General features: G+C 42.6%; 1 protein-coding gene across 3 annotated transcripts in view; it reads left to right on the top strand.

Moving 5' to 3' along the window:
• LOC113605380 (uncharacterized) overlaps positions 1–12,524 on the top strand; it is a 35,244-nt gene extending 22,720 nt beyond the window's left edge. For 2 of the 3 annotated variants that reach the window (XM_027078680.1, XM_027078682.1), the window contains 2 exons: positions 4,185–4,257; positions 7,161–7,969. In XM_027078680.1, the coding sequence (XP_026934481.1) occupies positions 4,185–4,257; positions 7,161–7,202 (115 nt within the window). In that variant the 3' untranslated portion in view covers positions 7,203–7,969. Of the gene's footprint in view, positions 1–4,184; positions 4,258–7,160; positions 7,970–11,935 lie in introns of those variants that run through there. The other variant, XM_027078683.1, reaches the window with a different exon arrangement.
• The last annotated feature ends 319 nt before the right edge of the window (positions 12,525–12,843 follow it).

The following is a 12,843-nucleotide window of genomic DNA, read 5'->3' as shown; positions in this document are numbered from 1 at the left end:
CAATGAGGGAAGGAATAGTCTTTTCAACAAATGGTTCTGGGACAATTGAATATCCACATGCAAAAGAATGAAGGTAGACCTCTATCTCAATATATATATACATAAATTAACTAAAAATGAACGACATATCTAAGAGCTGGCTTAGAATAAAACTTAGAAATAGTTGGATTAGGCAATGATTTCTTAGATATGACACCTAAAGCACAAGCAACCAAAGAAAAAAAATTAATACTTCTGTAATTCGAAGAACAGTCAAGAAAGTGAAGAAAACTCACAAAATAGGTGAAATATTTGCAAATCATTTATCTAGTAAGGGTATAGTATCCAGAACATATACAAGACTCTGACAATTCAAAAATAAACAATAAAAAAATAGCCCAATTTTAAAATGGGCAAAGGATTTAAACATTTTTCAAAAGAAGATATATAAATGGCCAATAAAAACATGAAAATATTCCTAATATCATTAATCATCAAGGCATTGCAAATCAACACCACAATTAAGTGCTAACTTAACATCCACTAGAATGGGTAAAATAAAAAAAGATGTACGATAACAACTATTGGCAAGAATGTGGAGAAACTGGAACTCTCCTATGTTGCTGGTGGAAATGTAAAGTGATGCAGCTCCTTTGGAAAATGATTTGGCAGTTTTTCAAAAAGTTAAATTTAGAGTTACCATATAACACATGAATTCCTATCCTGGGTATGTTCTCAAAAGAACCAAACATATATTCGATTGAAAACTTGTACATGAATGTCCATAGCAACTGATAAATGGCTAAATAAATGTGTGATGTCTATACAATAGAATATTATTCAATCATCGCAGAATGAAGTGCTGATACATGCTGCAACATGGATGAACCTTGAAAACATTGAGCTAAGTGAAAGAAGCCAGTTTGAAAAAGCCACATACTGTGTGATTCTACTTATAAGAAATACCCAAAATAGTCAAAGCCTTAGAAACAGAAAGCAGGTTAGTGATTGCCAGGGGCTGAGAAGAGAGGGACTGGGGAATGACTGCTAATGAGTATGGAGTGTCTTTCTTTTTCCTTTTTTGAAATAGACTGTATTTTTAGAGCAGTTTTAGGTTCACAGCAAAATTGAACAGAAGGTACAGAGATTTCCCGTATACCACATGCCCCCACATACACACAGCCTCGCTCACCATCAAAATCCCACACTAGACTGGTACACGTGTTACAATTAAAGAACCTACACTGACACATCATCATCACCCAAAGGCCATAGCTTACGTCAGGGTTCACCCTTGGTGGAGGGTTTCTTTTTAGGGTGATTTTCTGTAATTAGATAGTGGCAATGGTTGTATAAACCACAGAACTGTACACTTTAAAAAGGGTGAATTTTATGATATGTGAATTATCTGTTAACTAAAAAGTTTTAGAACAGTGCCAGACACAAGGTAAGCTCATTAAATATTAGCTGTAATTATTTAAAAAAATTGTACTAGGCTTAGTTGGATGGGGGAATAAATTAACTATAATTTGTCCTATATTGACTTCTACTTATTAGAGAAGAAAAAGCAGGGGGAAAGCAGCAGAATAAAAACGACTCTCAAGTGTGTGCAGCCCTTTCACAAAGTATTCCCCAATCTTTTTCCAAAGAGGCTGTCCCACCCACCACAAGGCAGTCATGACCCTTGGCCATTACTGTGATTATTTATTCATCATCTCTTTATTTTTGTCTCTTTCCCTCTCTAGGTGAGCAGATACTTTGTCTAGTTCATCTGGTACTTACTGTCACACTCAATACCTGTTTGTTGTGTGAATGGATGAATGAATGAATGAATGAATGAATGAAAGAATACCCCCAGGATCTCACTTGAAAGGGAAACCAACACTGTAAAGTTAGTCTAGGTTTATTAGCTCCACAGAGTTAGGAAACTGAGGCTCCGTGAGGGCAGGTGATGAGTCTAAAGCACTTCTGCTCTGCCGAGGTATAGGGACATGAAAAGTTCCTCTCCCTCCGCCCTCAGTGGTACTTCCTCTGGCCAAGGACATTTCTCTTCCCAAACTGACAGAGTGTAAGACTCCTTTTGCCTAGTTCTCAGCCCCTCCAGTGATCCCCAAGGAGTTAGTCCTGACAGTGTGTCCCCTCAGGTGTTTGTGATCCTCCTGTTTCAGAGACGACTGGGTCACACCTCTCCATTCTGGACCTGAAATTCCATTTTCTCACCTCTAAAATAGGTATAATACATGTTCATGTTTGTTCATTGCAATGATATCAATTCTCCCTGATTTGATCTACAAATTCGATGTAATCTCAATAAAAATTCCAGGAAAATTTTCTTTCTTTCTTCCTTCCATTCTCTCTCTCTCTCCCCTCCCCTTTCATTTCTGAAAAAATTCAAGCTGATTCTAAAATTTACATGAAAATCCAAAACAGCTGAGAGTTACCACTAAAATCTTGAAGAAAGTTAGGAAAATTTACCCTAGTAAATATCAGGATATATTATTAAACCAGTAATTAAGATGAGGTAGTATTAGCAAAAGACACAAATGGAATGGACAGAGAGGCTGGAATCAGACCCAAATGTTTGTGATACTTGATTTAGGACAGAATTGACAATGTAGTACAGTGAGGACAGGATACAGTTTCCCATAAATGGTGGTAGGACAATTGGATATCCAGTTGGGGGAAAAAAAATGAATCTTGATTCCCTACCTCACACACACAAAGAAAAAAATCCAAGTGGTTTGTGAAATTAAATTTGAAATTTAAATGTGAGAATTAAATGTGAAAATTAAAACTAAATACTAAAACAATAGGTAAATATCTTCGTGGCCTTGGGTTAAGCAAAGATTCCTTAAACAGTTCAGCAAAACATTAACCATAAAGGAAAAGATTGATAAATTGAATTTACTAAAATTAGTAATGTCTGTTCATCCAAAGACACTACTCAGATAGTTAAAAGGTAAGCCACAGAGGAAGAGAAAATACCTGCTGTATGAAAAACCAATGACGGACTTGTTAACCAGAACATATAAAGAGCACCTCCACTCATTAAGAAAAATACAAATCAACTTAAAAAAAAGGAAAACACACACAGACAAGCATTTCACAAGAGAATATTCAAATGGTGAATAAGGCACATGCTCAAGCTCACTGGTTACCAGGGAAATGAAATTTTCAGCCTAAATGAGATACCTCTACACACTCATCAGAATGGCTAAAAAGAAGAAGTTTGACACTACCAAATGTAGACAAGAATGTGAAGCAACTCAAACTTTTTCATATCTTGGTTTAAAATCAGTACAGCCACTTTCGAAAACTGATGATGTCTAGTAAGCCAAATATATGCACACCCTATGGCCAGCAGTTTCACTCTCAGGTTTATACCCAATAGAAATTAGTCCAAATGAGCACTGGAAGATATACAAAATGGGTTTGTAGAATTATCTGTAATAGCCCCAAACTGGGAACAATTCAAATGTCCATTGCCAGGGGAGTGAATAAATAAATTGTGGTATATTTATACAGTCGAAAACTAAAGAGCTATAGAAATGAATAGTTTTTACTTCATGTGACAAGATGGATGAATCTCACGATCATAATTTTGAGTGAAAGAAGACAGACACAATAGACACATTCATTATTCCATGTACAAGTTCAAAACCAGGCAAAACCAGTCCATGTTGTTAGAAGTTAGGAAGGGGGATACTCTTTGGAGCAGAGAAGGGGGAATGACTGAGACGGAGCATGAGGATGACAGTTAAACGGTATGTTCACTTTGTATGTGTCATACAAAGTATGTAAGTATGTAAGTATATAAGTTATACTTGAGTAAAATTGCTTATGTTCAGAAATGATTATAATGATAGTACCTGATATTATGGGGCATAAATGGTAATAATAAATTGGCTAAGACTATTGAGCTCTATTTAAGTCAGGTGCTGAGTAAATGCCTCACAGAAGTATAATGAGGCTTAAAATATTTCCATGTACTTTTCTCCTTTCCCTTTCCTTGCACCTCACCTTCCCAGAGGCAGCCAGAGGCATCCATTTGCCTTCAGGGGGTCAGGATTGTTACAGCAGAAGCTCAAGGGAAAAAGTTGATATTCAGCTTTGGACTCTCAAAATAGGATTTCTGAGTCCCTCTCAAGGAAATAGTCTGGAAAGCCTGAATTATTCAGAGAGAAGCAAGTTTTCTCAATTCCTAGGGTTTCATCAATACGTGAAAAGCCTGACCTTGACCTGATGGGCAGGAAGATGGACCTTGACCATAAACCACAGGTAGGAAAATATCTAAGTTGTTTAGGGATGTCCCTTCTGCCTAGGAAGGAAGACCAAGCGACTAGAGAGAGAAGTCAGGGAAAAAGAAGTAGAGAGAGGAGGAAGCAAGATTCCTGGGAGCTCCTTTGATTCACACACACACACACACACACACACACACACACACACACACACACACAGTGCAACACAAGGTGGGCTGCTATCAAACATCCAGAGCGGCAAAGAGATCAGTTAGAGAAAGCAAAGACTCCATCATTTGTGCGCATCTGCTTGCCATGGTAATGTCTAACCACACACAAACATGCTCTCGTGTCATCCTCATATCTAGCTGGTGAGGTAGACACTATTATCGCCCCATTGATCACATGTGGACACGGAGATAGAGAGAGTGATGTGCTTGCTTGAGGCCATAGCTGGACTGCAGAATTTTGTTCTTTTCTCTGATGCTACACTATTCCTGAAGCACGGAATGTAGCACCTAGTATGTCAAAAGGTATTACTGTTACTATCTTCCCAAATAAATTGTAGAGGATGCTACAATTAGAAATCAGAGGATTTGAGTTCTGAAAAGCCTAATTTAGCCACCAGTTAATTATAAGCCCTTGAGTGAAGGGACAACTGTTTTGCTGATCATCCAGCACTTCCTCCCCAGTCTCCTGTCTGCTGCTTGCAGGGGACCTTCGGATATGAAGGGTTGGGAGGTGTCAACGCCATCCTGCCTTATAGAAAAGGAAACTGAGGCACTTAAGTTGCTTGCCACAGGCTACTTAGCCGGTCAGTAAGAAGGTTTGTGATATAGTCGCCACTCCTCCCTGAGCCTCAATGTCTCCATCTGTAAAGAAACGACAGAAAGTCACTTAGATTGGACAATTATGAAATTCTTACACCTGGCTTGAAATTTCTGGAATGCAAGAGAAAAAGAGAAAGAGAAAGGGGAAAAGAAAGGGAGAGGAATAAAGGAAGACGAGATACAGAGTGTTAAAGGCGTGGCTTAGATTTCAGCTCGAATTTTTTTAGGTCATAAGGAGAAAAGATTCAAACTAGATGCTGTCCTGGTGACTTCCAGTAGCCGAGAGTGAAGCTGTGCTGTGATGACACCACATTAGCTTGGAGCAGTATGTCTATCAACAGCCCCAGTCTGAGTAAAGCAGTTGGCATTTGCAGGGACCATGTCCCCACACTGGAGTTCAGTGTGTGGAAGAGCCTCAGACCCCAACTGGGTGTCTAAACTCTTCCAGGAAGGGCCCGCTCTTCCTAGGTTGTCCAGCCCCCGTCTCCCACTCACACCTCTGGGGAGAGCCTCACTCATAGGGCAAGGCTGGGACCCCAGCCGCTCACTTGGCAGCACATTTGAGGCAGGCTGGGGACACAGGGGCAGCGCAGGAGAGCCAGGCTCTGCAGGGGCCGATGGAGCATGGCCCAACAGCTCACGGGATCACAGGCCCCATTGTTCTCACTTTTTAATTAAAATGGCGTCTTTCCCCCTTATTACAAAAGCCATGTCTGTTTATTTTAGCAAAATTAGACAGGCCAGACCAGGAAAAAGAAAAACTTAAAAATGACCCATGACCCAGAGAGAGCCACTGTTAATGCCCTGGTGTATTCAGGGGTCACAAAATAAATGCACAGGGGGGCCAGGCAGTTAATGTAAATGTGAATTGGATGGTATTAAAATTAATAAATATGTGTGAATCAAGTGGTATTAAAATTAGTATAAATGTGTGAGGGTGAATCGATTTATATGAAAATTAATATAAATATGTGAATTGTGATATTAAAAATGTCAGGATGTTTGAATTTTGGAGTAGTTGAGAGTCTGTGGCTAGTATGAGGACATTCAAAAGTCAAAGAGATTTTAAATACTGACTGAGGCACCAGAGGTCACCAGTTTGAAACTCCTGCTGTGTATCTTTCTAGATCTCTCTTGCTCTCTCTCAAATCTATATATATGTATAAATATGTAGATAGGAGCGGAGAATCAAGATGGCAGAGTCTTTGGACGTGGAACTCACCTCCTCTCATGAATAAACATGTAGATATATGAAGATATACAATATATACACATACACACATATATACAGAAAAACACACATACGTCCACATACATCCAGTGGAATTTCATGTGGATGCTCAAGATAATATTCAGACAAAAGTGGAAATGATTGGGTTGAAGCATGATTGGGGACTAGTACTTCCACCCTTCTCCCCACCTTCTCACCCTAACAGAAGCCCCTAAATAACTCTGGGCAACATAGGAATCTGGTTTGAAAACCAGTCATCTATTCCAGTGGTTCCTAGTCTTCAGCATTTCATGAGCTAGTAAATTTCACCTTCAAAAAATTAGGGGAGACTGATCTCACGTTGCCAACTTTCTTTCCATCAAGTGTGGCAGGCATGGCTAGCTGCCCTCTCAACAGCCATTTCCTACCACCCTACCCCTTTCTTTCTTGGTTTTGTTTGAGGGGGCTGTGTACCCTGTCCTGGCAATTAATCATCAGTAGTAAACCCAACATGGAAATTCCATTTTCTTTTGCCAGATTCTTGATTTCCTAGACTCCCTTGCAGCTGAGGGTAGCCCTGTGACCTAATTTAGCCAATGAAACATAAGAGGAAGTCTGCTGGAGACTTCTAGGAAAGCTTTTGCTTTCCCGTAAAAGGGAAAACGTCATGACACCATCTCATCCCCACTCTTCCTACCTTGAATATACCTTGCCAAGAGCAGTGGCAGCCTTCTTGGGACCATGAGGGAAAGGGTAAGAGAATCACAGAGACCCCTACTTGCCCAGCATTGGTAAGCACTGAAACTTCCCCAGTGGTTGCTACTTCCAGACTGCTCTTAATGTGAAAAAAATATGCCCCTACATGTTTATGCCTCTGTTAATTGGATTTTTTATTATGTGCAGCCTAGAAAGAAGAAAAAAGTTAACAACTCTTCTCATCATTAAGCCAAAGAAGTAGAATGGAGATAATGTTACACACACACAAAAAGTTTTATGAACATCTTGTTGTTGTCTCTATTTTTCTGATTTTGCCATAGACTAGTAACAACTTTTTCACAGAGCAGCCTTGGCCCATGGACAAATGTCTGGTAATCGTTGATCTTTACCACAGCAGCAAGTCGAATGACTAAAGAAGAGTCCACCATCAGATTTCTAGTCATTAGACCAGCCTCCTGTTTTTGGATATTCAGTTCGTCTCCAGTTATTTCCTATATAAAGAGTGTGGCAATGAACATCCTTGAAGCTCAATCTTTTCTCTCACCTTTACTGATTTTCTTAGGATAAATTCCTAGACGTAGAACTTCTAGGTTGAAGAATATGCATGTTTTAGGCTTTAGCTCATTTTGCCCAGCTGTCTTCCAGAAAGAAAACACCAAGTTTCATGGTTATCTCCCCACAGATGTTTCACAAAACTTGAATTGCTAACACAAGTCACCCCAGGATCCTTCCTGAACTGCTCTTTTGGTCAGGGGTTTGAGTTGGCAACCTTCTGCCCCCTACAACCTGTGCCACCTCCATCCCTCCCAAGATCAAAGTCACCTGCATATTTACAAGTGGTCACTGCCCGTCTTACATCCTCCCATGCCCTCCCTCAGTCCCCCCGAGCTAGAGAAATAAAGTCAGGGCTCTGGTCAGCTTCAGACATGAGGCTGGGCCATCAGGGCCTGCTGACACCCCCAGCCTCAGTGCTTACCTTTCTCTGGCACATCCAGCATACGGAACTATTTACTGTTCTACAACCACATTGTGAGCTATTGTACTTCTGTGCTTTTGTATATGATGTCCCATCATTGGGAAGGCCTTTTCTCTCCTTCTAGCTAACTTGTGCTCATCTTTAAAAATTCAGCTCAAACATCACTGCTCCCAGGAAGCCTCCTTGACCTCCTCCAGCTGGACAAAGGCCTGTGCCTGGGCCCCCACCCCCCTCTATAATGCTTTCTCCTATAAGGTCCTGGTCACACTCTGTAGCAACAGCTGGTCCCCCTGTCTTATTCTCCCACCAGATGGTTAGGTCCTCAGAGGAAGAGAGAGCCAGAGAGAGAGAACTCCCTTTGGGGGAAGCCCAGTCCTCCTCCCTGCCCTCCGTGCCTAGAAACTCTGCCCACCCTGCAAGCCCTTGCTCAAAGACTGTGACACCCCCTGCAACAATAAATCTTCCCGGCTGGCCTCAGACCCCAACGGCTCCCTTGGTTCCTGGCTCATTTGGCCTTGCCCCTGAGGAGAGAGTTGCCAGAGAGCAAGACCCAGAATCATGCCTGGGTTTTGTCACTGTCTCAGTCCACTTGGGCTCCTGTAACAAAACACCATAGACTGGGTGGCTTACAAACAAACATTTTATTTCTCACAGCTCTGGAAGCTGGGAAATCCAAAATCAAGGTACTGGCAGATTTGCTGTCTGCTGAGGGCCCTCTTCTTGGTTTGCAGATGGCTACCTTCTTGCTGTACACTCACATGGCAGGGAGGTTGGTGCCTCTGGTCTCTTCCTCTTCCTACATGAGCACTATTCCCATTATAGGGGCTCCACCATCATGACCTCATCTAAACCTAACTACCACCCAAAGGCCCCACCTCCAAACACCATCACAATGGGAATTAGGGCTTCAACATATGAATTTTGGAGGGACACAACCTTCAATGCAGAGCACTGACAAGCTGTGTGACCACAGGCACATCCTTCTCCTCTTGGAGTTTGATCTCCCCTTTTGTACAAGGAAGGGATTGGAAAGGAAATTTTCAATCAGCCAGTAAACTCTAAAGGAGGCATTTATGGTTTGTGACTCTATCCTGCCCTAACCCTAAACATTCCCCTTTCTTCTAGTAAACGCCCTGGTTTTCTCTTCTTCCAGTCCAGGAGGGATGGGTTGGAGCAGTGGACCCAAGCCAGTCTGACTTAGGCATTCCCTGGACACAGTGATTGGTTATAGCATGCGGGCATGTAACCTGTGTACATGTGGGCATGTGACCTGAGAGTCAACTAGAGTGTATCCCCAAAACTGCTGCTGGGATTGCTACTGTCACTTCTTCGTGCAGCTCTAGAATCCAAAAGCTGGAGCTACCTAGGTTGCTGGAGAATGGGATTCACACAGATGGATCAAGAGAGAGGCAAGATTCTGGCGACATTGTTTGAACCCTGTATCCAGCCTCTTCTGGATGATTTGATTCTCTCTTCCTGGCCTTTTCCTCCTTTTTCTCCTCCCTTTTTATTTCTCTGCACCCTGTCTCTCTTCCTCCACCTCCCCAGCTCCTGAGCACCTTGCTCCCGCTGCGGCCTCACCCACCACATATGCGGATATTTGTGTTTCAGGCTCAGGTCTGTCCCAGGTTGTGCTCTGGCCCAGCCGTAGCCTTGACCCCAGCAGGAGTGGGAACTGGGTCCTCAGAGGGGCTGTGAGGAACAGGCTGCAGAGGGCACATGGAAGGAGCAGAGACTGGGCAAGAGGCAGTGTTCCTAGAACCCTCCACAGGGAGTTTCTTTGTTCTGGGCTCAAGGCTTAAGGCTCAGCCTTGTTAGCAGCTTAGGAGCTTTGCCCCTTGCTGGCTCTGCGTACTCTTCACAGCACTAGGGGAGGGAGAAGGCTTCCTCCTTATCTGTCCCATTTGCTCATTCTAGAGACAGTTCACGGTCAGCACCAGACTGTACAGGGAGAATTAGAAGAAATGGTCTCCATTATGGCAGTAAAATCATTCTTGTGATGTTGATTGGTAAGAAGAACAAAAGGCATCTATGTCATCACCTGGGTCCATACATCTCTTTGCCCAAGCCTGGGCTCATTGTCTCTTCCTGGGATCATCGTCCCTCGATGCTTGTAGTGCCAGCAGCATCTGATACGGCCTCCAAATCACCAACAGTGTGCTTTGTCAGAAATGTGAGGTATTCAGGTCACTCCACAAATTCAGGGACTGGGTTAGTTATATAATGCTACATAACAAATCACAAAACAAAGTGGCTTAAAGTAGAGATTTGCAAACTGGTCCCCAGGCCAAATCTGGCCCACCACTTGTTGTCAGTAAATAAAGTTTTATTGGTACACAGCCATACCCATTCATTTATGTATGATCTATGGCTACTTTGATTTCAGAGTTGAATACTTTTAACATAGACTATATGGTCCACACAGACTGAAATATTCACTACCGGGCCCTTTATAGAAAAAGTTTGTCACCCTTGGATTGACACAACAGTAATCGTCTATTATCCCTCATAGTTTCTATGGGGCAGGAATTTGGGAGCAGTTCAGCCAGGCAGTTCTGGCTTAGGGTCTTTCATGAGGTTCCAGTTAGGTATTGGCAGGGACTGCACTTACCTGAAGGCTTGACTGGGGCTGAAGGATTCTTATCCAAGAAGATTTACTCACATGGCTGTTCAGTTGATGGAGGCCTCAGTTCCTCTTCACATGGGTCTCAACACAGGATGGCTTGACTGTCCTCATGGCATGGCTGCTGTCCCCAGAGTGAGTGATTCAAGAGAACAAGGTAGAATCTCAATGCCTTTGTGAGCTAGAGTCAGAAGCCACGCACTGTCACTTCTGCCATATTCTGTTGATCACACAGGCTGGCCCTGACTCAGTGTAGGAAAGGATGCCACAAGAGAATAAATACCAGGAGGTGGAATCATTGGGGCCATCTTAGAGGCTATCTATCATATGGAAGATGCAAACTCACGCTCCCATGAGTATTTTGATCTATAGATGTATTTTCTTAGACTTTCACCATGCTTTAAGTCATTATTTTTAAATTTGGAGATTTCACAAAATATCTAAAGTATCTAAAAATGTCCCACATTTCCACATGTAACAATAGGGTGGCAGTGACCAACAGCTGCCCTTTTTGCATGGGACATGATTCTTTCTAGTTTGCCACATTTGCCGCCGTTCTTTATTGATCCCTGACAGGGAAACTGAATTTTAGTGATCATTAATAATTACTCTTGGGCTGTGTCCTTACTTGAAAGAAATACTTCTCTTCGACCTCATCTGTGTTAAAAGATGGTAAAGGAAAGATGCATAAAGAAGGCCTCCCAGTTTAAGAAGAATTAGAGGGACCACATTTCTTTTAGGAGAGGAGAATATCCCTGTATGTGTAATATGCACATAAAGTATATGTATTTTAAACAACTACAACCACTACAGCTTGTAAATGTTACTGCCTGGCCTGTGGAGGCCAATATCCTTAGTTTGGCAGTGAGGATCTTTTGTAATCTGGCCCTTCCCTATCTTAAAGACAATGTGGCATAGAGATTTAGAGATCAGACATTGGGATCAGACCACATGGGTTCATATATCAGCCCCACCCCTCATCAGGTGTGCCCTCAATTTTCTCATCTCAAAAATGGAGATAATAATGGTACCCATCATATAGGGTTTTGTGACTACATTTCCAGCTCTATTTCCTGTCCTACCAGCACTCTAACTACCTGAACGTTCCAGACTGTTTTAGGCCTCCATGCCTTTGCACATTCTTCTCCCTCTGTCTGCAATTTACATGTCCTGCTTCTCTGTTGCAAGGCTCATTTCACAGTCACCCGCTAAGGTTGTCCTTAACGCTGTTCACCAAACACATCTTGTTCTCCTGGGCGTGTTGTGGGGTAGTACTTCTTGGTCCCCTCGTGGTTGGGTTGGGACCTTGTGACAAGATCTGGCCAATGAGTTGTGGTTACAAATAACACGTATCTCTTCCAGGCTGGAGCACTGAAGAGCAGGTTCAAGCCTCTCTAGAATTCTCTCTTCCTTCTGCCAGAGCAACTGGGTCCTGGACTGAGGATGATGGTGTGAGCAGGGCCACAGCCATGCCACGCTAGATGTGTTGAGCAAAAAACCCACCTTTGTGGTTTAAGATTCCAGGGTTTTTTACAACAGCATTACCTAGCCTGTGTTGACTCCTTTTCTAAGAAAGCATCCTTAAGCTTTCCTCAAACAGAGCTGATCATGACCCACGGGTTTCCATGGCAACCAGTACAACCCTCTGTCAATCCCTTATCCTCTACAGCCCTGTATTAAATAACTGGCTTATATATATCATGGTGCCTCCTGGTGCCTCCTGGTACCGTTCTCTCCTCAGAGTGGCCTTCCCTAACTCCCCGTTGTAAAGACTCTCCTTCATTCTTTGCTGAAGGAACATTATTTAGTTCTTGGTACTTTATTCTCAAAGCAATTATTTTTATTTATTTACCTGTTTATTGTGTGCCTGCTCCACTAAACAACAAGCTTAGGGCTGTGGGGCCTAGCTTGGTGTCTGACACAGAGATATTAAAAATGAATGAGTGATCAATGAAAACTGCACATCAACGAAAACTGCTTAGCATGGTGCCTGGCACAGAGCATGAGCCTGAATGAATAAACAGCTCCTCAACAACTCATCCACCCTTGACCACGTTCGCAAGCGTCCTCTCTCAGGCCACAGCGCAACTTGACAGGCAGCAGAAGGCCCAGTGGAAGCAGCTCTTGCTGCTGCCTTTCTGTTTTCCCCCTTGCTGCAAAATCTCCTGTGACCATTTAAAGACAGGAAGCAAAATCAAGGGGCCCTGGATTCAAAGGACACTAATTACCTTTCAAAGAGTTCCCGTTGGCTTTAGCCACACGATTCCTGT

Source organism: Aethalodelphis obliquidens, unplaced genomic scaffold, assembly GCF_003676395.1.
Source record: "Aethalodelphis obliquidens isolate GAN/ISIS:26980383/991018 unplaced genomic scaffold, ASM367639v1 scaffold42, whole genome shotgun sequence".
NCBI lineage: Eukaryota > Metazoa > Chordata > Mammalia > Artiodactyla > Delphinidae > Aethalodelphis > Aethalodelphis obliquidens.
The sequence above is the reverse complement of the archived record's forward strand: the minus strand, read 5'-3'. Positions and strand labels throughout refer to the sequence as shown.